Raw genomic sequence first — 18,142 nt, 5'->3', positions numbered from 1 at the left:
GCGGCATGTTGTACTGGTTCGTCTTGTAGGTGGAGTCTATAAGAAACACATGCAGAAAAGCGCACCACAACCTGTTTGACACCGGGTGGAAAAGAAAACATCATGCACCCTTTCGTCGTTTCCATATTGTCACACTCCTATATTTACCATATCAACCCGGTGGGCCCAGATGGGGAGTACCATAACGTAGACTGATAGCCAGATAAACAAACACACAAATAGCACAACAGAATACTTGGAGTTTAAAATATAATTACAAACGTAAATGTCCGAAAGCTCAAAATAATAATTACAAAGCGTTCGTAATAAAGATCCACAGGCGGATCGAAAATGTACAAAAATGATATAACAGACTACTAGGCTTTATGCAAAGGAGTTGCAAATTCCTCTTCCAGCATTACCGAGCAACTTCCAGCCTATTTACGTATCCTTGCAACCTGTAACTTAGTCTTTTGAAAATACGTCAGTTTACACTGGTAAATAGAATCAACCGAATCATTTTGAAAACATTTACAAAATGTTTTAAGTGCACAAGGCACATGATTTCCATAAATAATTTGTGACAATTCAAAATGATCTTGTATACAGTTTTACATGCCTGTCAATAGATATGGGGCCAGTACTAAACACCGAGAACATGATTAACCGGCACGCCACTTAGACCCATAAAGGGGTATTCCCAACTAATGGGTAATAAAAACATTTTATAACAGCATTAACATCTGTCAGGTGTATGCCTACACCCCATGCTTGGCCGTGGCCATTTGCAATTAAATGAGCCGAGGATATCCAGGACACGGACTGTTAACCCCCAATGTTTAAGTTATCATACAAAACAAACAGACTAAAACGAGTCATGGAGATTTTCTAGTCACAATCCAACATATAATCTCATACCCGACCAAGCGGTAATAATTTACTGTATCCCAAGCCCGTATAGGGAAAATAGGTTAAGAGTATTTTTACATGGGCCAAAACTCGTCTTAATATGCAAGAATTATAAATAGCTCATCCATAATCAATTAACTAAGGTTAGTTGCAATTTACTGGAAGGCCCTAGTCTAGAATGAATGGTGTAAATAACCAATTAGAATGTCAACGGGTCCTATTCAAGTCATAGACTTGGACCAGTTAACTTAAATTATCGAAAACGACATGATACGCTTGATTAAGCGATGACTGGAATTGAATGTAGATTAAACCCAACAAGTACTAAGACTTATATAATTTGGGTAAACAACATACATTCTAGAATTTGAAGTAAAAAATGATAAAATTTGACCCGTTTCGGTAATTTTACGTAAACTAGTTACATAAGTTCAACCGTACGCATATAAGCGATATCGGGCAACAGGATGAGTCATAAAAAAGTTCTATATGCCAATATACTTTAACAAGTTGTAACATCAGTAGGTTAGCAATTCATATGCCCATGATGGTTTTAAAATCAAAATATGTACCATAAGGGCATTTTTGTCATTAAGCGACATAGTTTAAGAACTTGCATAAAATCTTAGTTATGATCAAGTACCTACTGTGAAAAGACTTTAATTATGTTATATTATCAGTAGGTAATAAGTTTTGATTGATAGTCATGGTTTAAAACCATACTATGCGCCAAAAGGGCATTTTAGTCATTATATGACATAATTTACGAACATATATCAAAACTCATGTTATGATCAGATTTGATATACCAAAATATGTTAATAAAAGTAACATATCAATAGATAAGGTTAGACGTCCCGTATAATCTTATACGACCCGTATACACCATATGAGAATAAGATATTACCATAGGTGATTATTAACTCCCATTAATAATTGGGAATCAAAACTACTAACTTATAAATACAAATCTTGTAAACTTTCTATTATAGGTATTATTTTTACTTTTTAAGTTCATAAGACAAAAATTGTAACTATTATACAATTTAATAAATAACCAGTCCTTTTGCATTATATATCATGACCAATGTAAAAATTAGAATACAATAGTTGTATTTTGCAATTGCATAATATTTTTGAATATATATATAGGATCCTGTAAAAAGTTCTCAAAGTGTGAGAAGTGTGAGAAGCGTATTATAACACTATATATAATACTATATAACACCATGTAAACACCGTATAACAATATGTAACACCATATAATACCATATAACACTATGTAACACTATATATCATTAAATAACAAAATTAACACTGTAGGTTGTCTGATAACATGTCTATGATAGATGTATAGTGTTATATTTGTTATATAATGATATATAGTGTTACATAGTGTTATATGGTATTATATGATGTTACATATTGTTATACGGTGTTTATATGGTGTTATATAGTATTATATATAGTGTTACTTTTTGCACTATCCTTACCCTATATATATATAGGGGAAGGTTCAAATGAAAACCACTAGTTATTGTGAAAACTCGAAAACTAATTAAAAAAAACCAAAAAAACATACAAAAAAAAATTTTAATTTTTTTTTTGCAAACCAAATTTTCGCAGGTTTTTTAATATAAAAAAAAATTTCAAAAAAAACAAAAATTTGTGTAGTTCACATGTGTAATACTGCACATGTGTATGTGTACTACACATGTGTATTATTACACATGTGCACTACACAAATTTTTTTTTTTTTGAAAAAAAGTTTTTTTATATATAAAAACTAGCGATTTTTATAAAAAAAATTGAAAAAAAAAAATTGTGTGTTTTTTAGGCTTTTTTTAGTTAGTTTTCGAGTTTTCACAATAAAAGTGGTTTTCATTTGAACCATCCCCTATATATATATATATATATATATATATAGAATACAGTAGTTGCATATTGCAATTTCATACTATTTTTGAATATATATATATATAGGCCGATTATTGTACAAATTGTCTTAACGTACGTTGCGTACGAGATGGAAGATCAACATGCAATTTTCGTTTTTTTTTTTCAAAAACATGCGATTTTGGTTTTTTAACATGCGAAATTATTTTTTTAACAACATGCGAGATTTCCTTTCTGGGTTATAACATTCGAATTTGTCATAGCGTACGCTTCTAACGTTAACACATTTTGTACGAAACACTTATATATATATATATATATATATATATATATATATATATATATATATATATATATATATATATATATATAGGGCAGGGTTCCAGCGTGAACAACCTCCCAAGAGTGAACTGCGTGAACAGATATGGACCCCTGATTTCCTTTTTAGTTGTTAAGGGTAGGATTGTAATTATATAAAAAAATATATTTAAATCATTATTTTAATAATTGAATTAAGTTACATCTTTCCTAATTTAAATTCATTATCCACATTATGTTTATTTATTAATAAGATAATTCTCAAAACAAACAAGTCAGCATATTTTAATTTTAATTTTTATTTCATATTTTATCACCAGAATTAAAATTTTGATTTTTAAGATCCACGTAACCTTCATATTTCAACGGTATACACATGTGTACTTGGATATAAATAGAACAGTACACATATGTACTCAGCAACGTAAATATTTGTACAGTAATTCATAGGTGTATATCAACATTCAATACAAAAAAAATTCTGAGATATCACAAAAACATACGATATACACATGTGTACATCGCATTAAAAAGAGGGCAAATCAGAATACACATGTGTACATCACATTTAAACAAATAGTTATTTTAATAATTGAATTAAGTTACATCTTTCCTAATCCTTGATTTGATTTGTGAGAGATTTATGCAATCAATTTAATAGGATAATTGATTACTTGATTGTGAGAGATTTATGCAATCAATTTAAGATTGAAATTACACATATACCCTTTTTGTATTTAATTAAATGGAAAAAATTAACCAAATAATTACCATCATGCTACTCACTTTTCTCAAGATCATAAAAATCAAGGGCCCAGATCAGTTCATACAGTTCACTCTTGGGATTTTGTTCACGTTTGAACCTAATCCTATATATATATATATATATATATATATATATATATATATATATATATATATATATATATATATATATAGGGGGCTGCTAGAATGAAAACCACCCCGAGTTGTAAGAACCGCGAGAACTACACCATCCGGGTCGCCGTTTACCATGATTTTTTTTACAACTACATGTGTATATTATAAACACATCCGTAAAAAAAAAAATTAAACCCCCCCCCCGAGTGGGTAGTTTTTTACACCACAAGTTTGGTGTTTTTATTTTTCTTTTCTTTTTTCTTTTTCACCAAACTTGTGGTGTAAAAAACTACCCCCTCGGGGGGGGGGGGGGGGGCGTTTAATTTTTTTTTTTTACGGATGTGTTAATAATATACACATGTAGTTGTAAAAAAAATCATGGTAAACGGCTCCCTATATATATATATAGAGGGTGAGAGTTGGCTACAAAGTCCATTTTTCCTACAAAGGGTAAAAAGTCATAAAACACCATAATGTCAACCATAAAGCACACTCAAAACCCACAAATAACATAGTGGAGGTTACTAAAACACCATATGTGTGGGTTTTGTGTTGTGTTTTGAATGATATGGCTTTGATTAACAAATGGCTAACATTAGTGTGTTTTATGTTGATTGTCATATTGTGTTTTATATTCATAGTTGTACGATGGTGTGTTTGAAGTTTTTAAGGAATGTTAGGGTTTGGATATTGTGTTTTAGTGATCTTCACTATATTATTTGTAGGTTTTGAGTGTGTTTTATGGCTGAAATTGTGGTGTTTTAAGACTTTGTACACTTTGAAGGAAAATTGACTTTGTAGCGGAACCCTACCCTATATATATATATATATATATATATATATATATATAGGATGAGGTTGAAGAGTGAACACTTAGTGTAGCTTGCGAACAAAGTGAACTAATCCAGGCCATACACGTGTGTAGATCAATGGCCAGGATTTGATGTTGAAATACACTAGTGTATTTTACGATTTGATGATGAGATCCTGGCCATACACGTGTGTAGATCAATGACCAGGATTTGTTCACTCAATTCGCAAATACGCTAGTATTCACTCTAGAACCCCACCCTATATATATATATATATAAAAGTATTGGATTTAATGATTAAACCATATCTATACTATATAATAAAACAAACCTGTTTTGGACACTTGTCATTCTCTCATTTAATTGATTAAAATTATTAATAATACTAATAATAATAATATTTAATCTAATCTAATACAAATAATAATAATATTTAATCTAATCTAATAAAATTCTTATTATTAATTCAATAACCTATTGTTAAACTAAAACTTCAATAGAATCATAAATCCTAGCTAAACAAGTTTCGAAATTCATAGTAATATTAATATGTTAGACTAAATATATTATTGATATATATAACTAAAATTATTATCAATAATATTAATAATAGGTTTAGAATCAAACACAAAGATTCAAAAAAAAAAGAAGTCGTACAAAGGGTATCAAATAGACTCTGACTGACCTCATTCAACCGACCTTAGAGCCGTTTTATCGAACTCTACGACATTAATTAATATGTACGAGTTGATGGGTTACATTTATATTAACTTATTTATGTCAATATGGTATGTAAATGTCTCTGTCTTTTTTTCGCATTGACAAGAAATATCTATACTATATAGTTTAAATTGTCCAATCCGTGTAACACAGGGGGAACTAACAATCTAATCTAATACAAATTCTTATTATTAATAACCTATTGTTAAACTAAAACTTCAATAGAATCTTAAATCATAGCTAAACAAGTTTCGAAATTCATAATAATATTAATATGTTATACTAAATATATTATTGATATATATATATAAAACATATTATTGATATATATAACTAAAATTATTATCAATAATATTAATAATAGGTTTAGAATCAAATACAAAGATTCAAAAAATAAGAAGTCGTACAAAGGGTATCAAATAGACTCTAACTGACCTCATTCAACCGACATTAGAGCCGTCTTATCGAACTCTACGACATTAATTAATATGTACGAGTTGATGGGTTACATTTATATTAACTCATTTATGTCAATATGGTATGTAAATGTCCCTGTCTTTCTTTTGCATTTACAGAAAATATTTATACTATATAGTTTAAATTGTTCAACCCGTATAACACACGGGGAACTAACCTAGTGTATATATATTCCTTTTCGTCTTTGAGTAAGATAGATGGTTTAATCATTAAATCCAATTTGCTTATACACATAGATTAGTTTTTTTCTTTTTAATATTTTTAATGTAGTATCAGCGCTTTAATTACCATCAGGCAAACTTTTAAATACAAATCTTTCATACGAAGTTGATTTTTTTAATCATTAAATCTTTTTAATACGAATTTGTTTTTTAAATACGAAGTTGATTTTTTTAAGTGCCATGATTCACAGAAAAACAAAGACAACTTACATATATCACTTCAAGCCATAAAATTGGGCACGAAATACTTTCGTGATTGCAATTGCATTGGAGAAGAAAGATTTTGGAAGCTTTATGAAGGAGAAGTTGAGCATGCTTACGCATCTACCCGTGTTGTAGTAAAGCGTTGGGATGAAAAGTATCATCAAGGACATATTCAGTTTTTGACGGAGTTTGAAGCTCTTCTCAAATATAAACACAAGAACATCATTGGTCTTGTAGGCTACTGTAGCGAAATGAATGAAAAAATCATCGTTTACGAGCATGCCGGTAATGGAAGTCTCGATAAACATCTGGACAATCCTAGTCTTACGTGGATGAAACGCCTCCAGATATGCATCGATGTTACAACTGGATTGAATTTTTTTCATGAAGGCGGTGTAGAGAAAGAGGATTTGATGGTGCATAGGGACATTAGAAGTGGTAGCATTCTACTTGATGGTGATTGGAATCCTAAAATTTCTAATTTGGAGTTCTCCAACAATGCATTGGTTACCCTCGGATCTGAACATTTAAATAATAATGCTGGCAACTCGTTGGGATACATTGACCCATGCTACGAAACAGACCGTTATTTATCACAATCCTCGGATATCTACTCATTAGGTGTGCTTTTATTTGAGATGTTGTGCGGGAGATTGGCATGGACAGATGGATGTGAGAATCACTCTCAATCGTTAGGTCCTTTGGCTGTAAGACACTACAATGTAGATGGAAATCTTGACAAGATGATATTTGAGGGTATAAAGGAACAAATTACCCCGGAATCATTGACTACATTTCAAATGATTGCCATTCATTGCGTACATGTTAACTGGAAAGAGCGGCCAACAATAGACCAAATAATAATACAGCTTCAAAAGGCATTGGAATTTCAGGTAAGTTTTCATACATCTATTTTAGTTGGCTTCCTGCTTCAAGTACATTTGTAAGAAAACTATTTTAAAGAACTGTATAAGCACATCAAGAAATAAAAGCAAGAAAAAAAAATATCAATTGTTGAACCTCAAGAAAAATTCAATGCAAGTAACGATTAAGAAATAATATTTCTTAAAAGGTGAACGTGCTATTTGTACCTGAAATCAACTTTTATTGTGTAAAAAATGTATCACGTATCAGAATGAAAACCAATAACATATTAAATGAACTTTCTTTGATTGTTTAATTATGAAATGTATAGGAGGATTATGAAATATGGGAGCCCAAGCTGCCTATAGACTACAAAGAAATAATCCAGGTGTCGAAAACCCCACAAATCTACAAGCACAAATCGAAAAAGGATCTCTACAATATGTTCTCTAAAGGAATCCTCCTACAAGATGGCAAAGTGGTAACCCACTCCTCGTATTTCATTTCACTTAACCATCATCTTGTGTGAATGGTTTATTAATTACAAATACTTCACGATTTCATAACTCGTGCAAGGGCTTTTAAGTTCTTTTTCTTATTTTTTTTTTTTTTTGTGTAACAGTTGTTTTCACTCGGAAGTAACAAAGAAAGAAATGAAATGATATCAGCAAAAAGATTTTCATATAACTATTTGTTACCTAAATGGCGATCTCTTCCAGAATCAAGGTCCCTCTCTCATTCACTTGTGCATTTTGTATGATAATCTTTTTTCAGTTTTATAAATGACAAACATCTTGAAACCATTCTTTTATTTAACAAAAATGATTAACATACCTAACCCATTCAATGCTTGAAGCAGGTTTCCGAAAGTAGCAAAGATGTTTTATATTTCGAATCTGAATATTCAGATCAAGATAAGAACACAATATTTATCTCCAAGTGTCAATTATAAAGTTCATCTCATCTTTAGATTTAGCGGTCCAAGAAAATCTCAAGCTAAACGGTTGTATGTGAACCTAAAGTACAAAATGGGGAACGAAAGCTTGAAGGCATATTTCGCAACATGGAGAGAAGATGGGTGGATGATGATTGAATTATTTCAATTCTTGAATCACAAAAAAGATACTGATTTTGAGGTTCTACTAGAAAGCTTTTCACGATGCTATTGTGGAAGTGATTCCATCTACGTTGAAGGCATTCAGTTTCAAGCAATTGACAATGCAAGTTTCAAATTACCCTCTGGCTCCCATTATATATTGTTCTATCAATTAAACGTTTTCAATTTTGTCTTAATTATGCAGGTAAAACATGAAGAAATTGAAAAGTTAACGGAAGACCATCAAGCCTTGAAATCAAAATCGGAGGCGAATAAGGTGTGATAATTTCCACCTAATTATGATGAAACTTTTTTAAGAAGAGTCTGTATTGTAGAATAAGATTATTCTTTTTTGTGTTTTTTTTTTTTGTATTTTAAAGTAAGTCTTAATATTTGATCAAACAGTTGTGGTTCTTGCCAAATCCGATGAAGGAAAAGAAAGATCACACGATTTCGTTCTCGTTATGTCAAATACAGAAAAAGAAAGATGAGTTGCTTTCTGCAAATGAAGATATGCTATCAATCCAATCCGGGTTTGTTCTCTTTTTCTTCATATTTGTTTCTGATAATCATTTAGTTTTATTGTATAAGTTTATAAAAAAGCTAACAGATTCAAAGTTTTTTAAGAATTTATCAAAGAATAAAATGTTTAATGTTTATATAACTAAAACGGTCAAAAGTGTTATAAAAGTTTTTAAACTGAAATGGTAAAGTTTTATTAATTTTAAAGTTTTATATGTTTGAGTGCATCTTCAAATAGTATATAATTATACGATATGTCATACATGCAGATTTACTGACGTGGTTGAGTGTTATAAAAGTTTTTAAACTGAAATGGTAAAGTTTTATTAATTTTAAAGTTTTATATGTTTGAGTGCATCTTCAAATAGTATATAATTATACGATATGTCATACATGCAGATTTACTGACGTGGTTGAGTGTTCACGACAACAAATATTGCACATCAAGTGCAAGATTAGAAGTCAAATGTTGTCACCAAACAACCAATATGCGTGCTACCTTGTGTTCAAGCTTTCAGAGAAGTGTCGTGGGTTGCATGGTCCGGTCATAGTACGAGATTTATTCAACTGGAGAAGCAAAGAGACGGGAATTCTTTATTTTAGATACCCAAACCCCTGGAATGTGCGCGATACTGATTGGGTTCCAAGACAGAGAAAAGATGGATGGATGGAGGTTATTGTGTGGAAATTCAACTCAAATTATGAGCTTAAAGATGATCATCTTTTTGTTAATCTGAAACTCATAACTTATGAAGGGACTATGTCGGGCCTTATTGTACGTGGCATCAAGTTTCGTCCGATCTAAGTTCGTACCAGACAATTTCAGCCTTATCTTAGTCTTCACCGGAAGCAGCTCGGTAGGCAGATCCGTTTAAAGAACATAATCATATGCTTGGTGCTGATGTGGCAGTGCCAGTGTGAACGAACACCCGTCAAGAATGGTATGGCTGAAGGATTGTCCAGGCTCCAGACACCCTGAATGTTGATTTAGTAAATTATTTCGGTAAAAAATTGTTGGTTAAAGGTTAATGGTAAAATAGGTGGTTTGACAAGAAGTATGATTGAAGCATTGATGATAAACAGGACAGTTGTACTTGTAATCTATTGACAAGAAGTCGAGAAGTATGAATGAAGTTTCATGTTTCTCTTGTTAAAATTGCTTATCACTTGGGCTGGCAAAAATAACCCATATAGCTTATTTTGGGTCATAATAATAACCTCCCGGGTCATTTTGGGTTTAATGTTATCTTTGAAGGGTCAAACTGGGTCAAAATAAAAAAGAGGGAAAAGATGGAACGGGTTAATACGGGTCAAGTAAAAAGAAACGGGTGAAAATGGGTAGAAGAAAAAATTAGGACTGAACGGGTTGGTCCTCTAAATTGAAATTTCCTGCGTCGAACATTCAAACAATACCAATCGCCCAATCATCTCCGAAATCGCGTCTAAAAGAAATCACTAGCCAGAATCGTCTTCTACATCGTTCTTCTACAGTTCGTTCACTAGCCAATCATTTAGATCGATCTGTATGAGCTCACGTAATTCTTTTTTTTATCAACTATTCTCCAATCGATTGTTCTTCTGCTGGGTATGGTGACGGGATGAAGACGGGGGGGGGGGGGGGGGGGTTGGGTCGGGTCGGAGCCGGCGCCGAGAAGAAAGAAAGGGGCCCACCTGTTTTGGATCCTCCTGGACGTCGAGAAGAAGACGGAGAGGACGGGGACGGGATGAAGATGGGGGATGGGGTGACGCCGGCGTCGGGATGGAGGACGGGACCATACCGTCTAGCCTAAGCGTTCTTCAATCTTGATTGTGGAGTGTACCAATGGAACTCCCATCAGATGTTTGATGAAAGTTCAATGAAAATTACGGAATACAATTCATAAATTTTGGATGAAAGCTAAATGTTGACGTTTGAATATTGGTTGGATTGAGGAGTGGGTGACGGAAAACTTGAAGATAAAAACAGCTCATGCACTTTTTTGACCTGAACGCGTCCCGACCCGAACCAATCTGGATCTGTTTTAACCGGACAAAATTACCCCTTGATGTACAATCTCTTTAAAAAACATTTTTTTAACTAACCTGAACCGACCTGACCCGAAACCCGTTCTGACCCTAAACCCGTTTCGACCCGAATCCGTTTTGACCCAAACCAAAACAACCCCTTTTTAATTGACCCGACCCGTTTGCCAGGTCTACCTTGATTGCAAAATTGAACAAACCAGAAATTCAGCAGCGATTGATCAAACAATGTGATCGATTCTTTTCACTGATTGGAAGTAAAATTACAATTACAACTGAATGAAACCAGTGAATTAAGTAGCCCTACAAATCTGAAATCATGATCCACGACTAAAAGCCCACCACTTTACTAAACAAACCATAGAATAAACATGTTAAAAACACCCTAACTACTGGCCCAGTTGACCCGTTAAGTTGCTGACCCAGTTGACTCATTAAGCTGCAAAACAACCGAATAAACCCAACATTTAAAATGTTTGTCTTACAGGTTGATGCTTATCATCAAGGTCTGTAACAAACTGCATCAACTTTAGCCTTTGATTATAATTAAAATGTTTGTCTCCACCTATGGCATCTTATTGTTTCTATAGCAGGATTAGAGACAGGTTTATACACATGAACCATTATTTTAAGAATGAAAGAATCATGCCCGCAACTTTAAACCCTGAAAAAACCCATCATCGGAATCATGTCATTCGAAGTCGCGAGATTATGGCAGGTTTTAAGCGATAAACAAATATCTAAATTACCAGAAGAACTCACTAATTCACTCGGCACTCGAAATCTTGTTTCCAATAATCACGATTATCTCATGGAGCTTGCGTTAATGGAGATCGTTGACAACATCAAATGTGTTGCAAAAGCTATTTATAGGCTGGGAAAAAGTGCACAGATCTGGTTTATCGTAATCTTGATCATGTATTTGATAATCAAATCGAGATTGATGGTAATTGGTGCGGGTGGGAGTATAAGTTGAAGAAAATGGAGAAACAGGTAAAAAAAATGAAGAGATTGTTGGGTCAAATTAGAGAGTGATGCTATCAATTACGACGACTTTAGATTAACGACGTATTATTTGAATAGGGTGCAATCACCTGTGGTCAAAACCACGTAAATGGTTAGTTTTGACATCCCAAAATTGGTTAATTATAAGTTCCATTGTTCAAACAATAAAAGAAATCAGAAAGGCTGCAAATGGGGGCTGTCGCGCCCCGTGACAGCTTTGGAGTAAGCCTACGCGGCCCACGATGGCTGTCGCGTTTTACGTTATTAGTTGCGATAGTCGTGTGTTTTAGCGATTTTGGTAGGTTTTCCAAGCAAGGGACGGCTTGCTTGGAGGACAAGGCTTTAGGGGCTATATTTAAGACATTAAACCTCACTTGTTAGGAGGCCATTTGTGAGCCACCACCTCGAGAGAGCTCACCCGGGGTGGATGATTATATTGTATTTTAATACCCCAAACCCGAAAATAGGGTATTCTAATACCCGGATATAGGAAACCCGAACCCGGGTACACAGGATATTGATTTTCCTGGCCAATACTTGGACCTGAACCCGACCCAGATATTGAAAATACTCGAAAATTAAAACCCTATCACACCCTCTGTTTGTTATCTTGTGATCACATGGGCGGTGGGCCCATTTAAAAACCAGATTTAATTAAAATTTCAATGCCAAAGATATTGGATTATTGTTTTTCTTTGGAATTTTGTGATCACTACTTGTTTGGATTATCAAGTTGATTCAGGCCACGTGTTTGGATGATTTGTTACAATTTTAGCTGGATTGATGGGGACCAGTTGTGTCTAATGACATCTTCGGTTGTTAGGTTGATAGAAAAAAAAATATAAAAATTAGAAAAGTCTTTATTTAACAAAGTTTTGTATTTATCAACTCTGATGTCGAGAAGTGGGCTGGTGATAAATTGCTTACGTGGGCCTAGTAGATAACAAGTTTTAGGCTTCTTTAATTTAGTTTTGGGCTGAATAATATCATAGTATAGACCGGGTCTAATAACTTTATTTGTGGGTCTAGTGTATTGATCAGTTTTGGTTTTTGGATTGGGAGTACAAGATTTATTATATATACCAAAAGAAAATATTGCAAATAATAAGGGGAGTGCGAGTTCAAACTTCAATTCCTATGGCAGGTTTTAAGCGATAAACAGATGTCAATATTACACGAAGAACTCACGACTTCACTCGGCACTCGAAATCTCGTTTCCAATAATCACGATTATCTCAAGGTGCATGTGTTAATCGAGATCATTGACAACATTAAATGTGTTGCGAAAGGTGTTTCTCGGCTCGGGAAAAAGTGCACGGATCCGGTTTATCGTAATCTTGATCATGTTTTCGATAATCCGATCAAGGTTGACGGTAATTGGTGCGGGTGGGAGTATAAGTTAAAGAAAATGGAGAAACGGGTTAACAAAATGAAGAGATTCGCTGCGGTTCGAGAATGGTTTAAAACGATTGCAAGATAACAACTCAAATCAAATGAAGTTAAATGAATTTGAGAAGAAAGTCGCGTGACAACACGAAGAAGTCAACGGTTTGCGAGAAATGTCTGCATGGGTTCGTACGTATGACTACACTTTCAGGTAGGTTACTGTTAAGATCACTTTTCACAATAGTCGAACGGGTGAAGGTTGTTTTCGGAATTTCAACCAAGTTCGTTACCCCGGGAGTAAACGATTTCCACGATGGACGACGTTTGATTCGCAGTACTTCCATTTCTGCCCTTTCGAGTTATCCGGCTAAAAACTCGATTCATAGATCATTATCGAATCTCGGATACAAACAAAGAAAGAGTCTTCATATGCACCATCGTTCAAGTGTTTTTTGTGGGACCCAAACGCCAGTGATGACAAAAAGTTTGACTCAAATTGGACTTTTGAAAAAATGCATGACACCTGATCTTGACTCGCCAAAAGTCAACACGACAATTGAAAACGCTGTTAACATCGTATTAATTCCCCATAAAGGATTATCAAAGTGTCAAAACGGTAGAAAACCGACACTTGGTGATGCGGCTTTAGCTCTTCATTACGCAAACGTAATCATATTTATCGAGCGATTAGCTATATCGCCTCACTTCATCAGCCCCGAGTCACGTGAAGATTTATATCACATGTTAACCACAAGTATCAAGAAGTCACTTAGAGAAAAACTTAGTTTTGAGTCTAAGAACGATTATAATCGCGATGTTGCATACGATTGGAGTTCGTCGATGCAAATAACACTCGAATGGTTGGTACCGCTCGCTCAAAACATGATCGAATGGCATTCTGAGAGGAATTTTGAGAAGCAGATGATGGGTTCTGGAGGAACTGTGCTTTTGGTGAATACTTTGCATTATGCAGATCAAGAAAAAAGTGAAGATGCGATTACGGATCTTGTTTTGGGACTTCATTATGTTTCGAGATTTGGTAGAGAGATTAACAGTAAAGCTTTTGCGGGGACTACGTGTGATTTAGATCATGATGATTATTTGTTTCATGATAACATTGTATGATGACTGGTTTCGGGTGTTAAAGGGTTCGTTTATCTTGACAAAACGGCATCCGATCATCGAGGTATTTTACTTATTTTGACCGAAAGATCTGGTTTTACTTGACTTTGATAACATTGTTTTCTCTGTAGATGCATAGATGTCTTTGTAAATAACATTTTATACAGCTTGTGTTTGGATTTTATCTTGTTATGTAATTTAGTTTTACGCGTCATGTTGTAGAGTTTTAAGTGATGTATTCTACAACCAAAAGGTTGGAAGTTCAAATCATATAGCGGAAAAAATGACGAGGGTCAAGGTTATGCGCCCCTTGTTACCACCCCTAGCGTGTTGGAGGGTAGTGTTCAAGAGGCAGTGTCTTGAAGGGTTGGGACTTGGGGGCAACAACCCGAAATCTAAATGGTACATAAACTTTGCTCAATTTAATAATATAAATTTAAGAACACACCACAAAATAAACTTTAAACAATTTAATTATAAGGAAAATTCAATTTTAATGATCTCAACTTTGACTTATTGGTGTGGATTAATCCCAACTTAGAAAATGTTTACCAATAATCCCAACTTTGAATATATTTTCCTTAAGCGATCGATCCCAAATAAATAACTAAAAATTAACCCAGTTACTTTTTGCCAACATGCGGTCCATATTATCAAAATTTTCAAAAATAAATCACATATCAACAGAGAATTGTAAGATGATTATAAGGTACATGAGAATAACTTAGTTAAATTAATAAGGGATATTAGATTTAAGGAAAATTGGTATTTAATAAACCAACCTTTACCCAATTGGTAAATAATAATCCAACCTACAGAATTGGTATATAATAATCATACCTATCAATATGTTGGTACTCAATGAACTTCCATTAATTTTTTTTAACTGAAGTTAGTTTTTAAGTTTTATTTATTACACAAACAGTCCCTGTAGTTGTAATTTACTAGTTTTAACTATTTTATGAAACAAAAAAACCACTCGAAAATCCCCCTATTCCTCGATTTGAGGTTTATAAAATAGTTAAAACTAGTAAATTACAATTACAGGGACTGTTTGTGTAATAAATAAAACTTAAAAACTAACTTCAGTTAAAAAAAATTAACGGAAGTTCATTGAGTACCAACATGTTGATAGGTAGGATTATTATATACCAATTCTATAGGTTGGATTATTATTTACCAACTGGTTAATGGTTGGTTTATTAAATACCAATTTTCCTAGATTTAAATAACCACAACTTTCACCAATTAGCCGATAACACTCTCAACTTGCGATTTGTATCACACCACCCCCAACTTTCAACTTATTTTACTACACCACTCCCAAACTAACTCAATTTGCTGACATCAGCCGCCGCGTCACCAAACCAGTATCACGTCATCAAAAAGGCACGTCAGCTACCACATCATCAGAAAAGACAAATCAGATGCCACGTTATCAAAACAACCACGTCACCATACAAGTTCCACATCAGCAAATAAGTAACTGGGTTAGTGTTCAGTTAGTTTGGGAATATTGTAGGAAATAAGTTAAAAGTTTGGAGTGGTGTGATTTAAACAAAAAATTATGAGTGTTATCAATTAGGAATTTTTTTTTATAATTAATTAATAAAGTGGAATTAATCAATAAGAAGTGGGGTGGTGGAAGCAACACGCTTTCGGTGAATATCTTATTCTCCACCTACCCACTACCCACATAAGAATAAGAAGCTGAAAGAAAACTAGAAAAGCATTAAACGGTGTGACCAAACTCTCGGAATCGGAATCGGAATCGGAAGTGCCTACAAAACTCTGTCTCTCACACACACACACACCAAAAAAACAACTTGCGACAGTAACGGCGCCGTTGCATCGTCGTCTTAGTTGTAAAGTGAAGGTTAGTCGTTTTCATTTCGTGTTTCTTCCGTTTTGCAATCACGATCTTCAGGAGTTAATAACCAAATCGGGGTTCAGGTTTTAATTCTACATATTTAGGTGTTGTTTCTTCATCTTTTTCTGTTTGATTTTTGGTAGGTGCTTGATTAATTGCATATTTTATGAGCACTTGTTGTTCACCTATTTTGACCAGTTCATTGCGCGTTGACCGGTTGTATAATCCTCTTACTTACTTGCCCCAACCCTTTTTCTTACTCTCCTAAATTCACTTCACCTGCTTATAAATCTTTTGGTGTCATCGGTGTCTACTCTGGTCAACAACACAAGCATCATGTCTTCTTCATCTACCCAAGAGATGGCCTATCATGAATATATTCGTTCTTTAAAAATCCCAAGAGAAGAGATAGAATTAGCCACCAACAACTTCTCTGATGATAATTTCCTCACACAAGGTACGACTTATACAGTTTACAAAGGACAACTACTCTTGCAACAAGGGGACTCCATCAATATTGTTGCTAGGAAATGTCCACAAAGTGTCATTTTGGTTACCGAGGTAGAGGTTCTTAAAGATCTCAAGCACAAACATATTGTTTCTATATATAAGTTGTCTGGTACGGAAGATGAGGGAATCATCATAAACAAGTATGAGGCCAATGAAAGTCTTGACAAACATCTTAGTAGCCCAACTCTCACTTGGATGCGAAGATTGCATATATGTGTTGGGGTTGCACATGCATTGAGTTACCTTCATTATGATGCAGCAGAAAATCATTATGTCATACATGGTAACATCAGAAGCTCCAAAATTTTACTAGATCACAACTGGGAACCCAAGTTACATGGTTTTAAATTTGCGGTTAAAGCTAGAAAGCATCATCTTCACCTTACCGGTAAGTATAATGGCTCCTTGCATTATATGGACCCGGCATATGAAGACACGAGAGGTTTGAATCATAAGTCAGACGTTTTCTCCTTTGGTGTCCTGTTGTTTGAAGTCTTGTTTGGAAGAGAAGCATCTATTCCAAACGATGATAATTGGTATTTTGCTCGAATGGCTAGAGCACATTATGAAGAGAGAAAACTTGATGATTTGATAGATCCTGTTCTTCGAAAGCAAATGAACTTGCAATCATTGAACATGTTCGCTGAAATAGCATATTGTTGCATAAAGGAGAAGCGATCACAGCGTCCCGACATGAAAACGATACGCACAAGACTTGAGAGAGCACTGGAACTTCAAGGCAAATATGTAAGACCATCAATCTTTTGACTTCTTTTCTACCTTTCATCATTTTTTGTCAGAACCAATAATCTATAATTCTATTAGTTTACTAATTTTCATTTTTGCGATTATTCACAATGAAGGAACAATCAACGGTTGCAGCAGTTGAAGGTACAACATCCAACCACTTCAAGGTAAGATAATGATTTCCATTTTGATTATAATGATTGTGGTAAATTATAGGTACCCCAGACCAATGTTGCAAGCATGATATTTAACTAAAGTTACCTTTATGTACACAAAATGTTTTTTTTTTTAACTTTTCATATATGTTTTTAGAATACCACGCGCGCGCACACACGTCTATCTCTATATATATATATATATATATATATATATATAATATATATATATATATATATATATATATATATATATATATATATATATAGAGAATTGCGCTAAAATAAGAACCACCTCGAGTTGTAAGAACCGCGAGAACTTTTTGATCCGGGCCTTGGTGGACCAAATTTTTTTTTTTCAGAAACGTAGATGCATGTATAAAAACAATATTTGTAAAAAAAATTCAAAAAAAAATGTCGTGGGTGTA

The 18,142-nt window shown here is 33.8% G+C and overlaps 1 protein-coding gene across 4 annotated transcripts in view; it reads left to right on the top strand.

Annotated features, from left to right (window-relative positions):
* LOC110942571 overlaps positions 1 to 18,142 on the top strand; it is a 40,550-nt gene that overhangs the window by 14,690 nt on the left and 7,718 nt on the right. The window contains exons 1-3 of one of the 4 annotated variants that reach the window (XM_035980339.1): positions 16,117 to 16,308; positions 16,446 to 17,559; positions 17,676 to 17,726. In XM_035980339.1, coding sequence (XP_035836232.1) covers positions 16,639 to 17,559; positions 17,676 to 17,726 — 972 coding nt within the window. In that variant the 5' untranslated portion in view covers positions 16,117 to 16,308; positions 16,446 to 16,638. Of the gene's footprint in view, positions 1 to 16,116; positions 17,560 to 17,675; positions 17,727 to 18,142 lie in introns of those variants that run through there. The other 3 variants (XM_022184346.2, XM_022184360.2, XM_035980340.1) reach the window with 3 other exon arrangements.

This window comes from Helianthus annuus, chromosome 11 (assembly GCF_002127325.2).
Source record: "Helianthus annuus cultivar XRQ/B chromosome 11, HanXRQr2.0-SUNRISE, whole genome shotgun sequence".
NCBI lineage: Eukaryota > Viridiplantae > Streptophyta > Magnoliopsida > Asterales > Asteraceae > Helianthus > Helianthus annuus.
The sequence above is the reverse complement of the archived record's forward strand: the minus strand, read 5'-3'. Positions and strand labels throughout refer to the sequence as shown.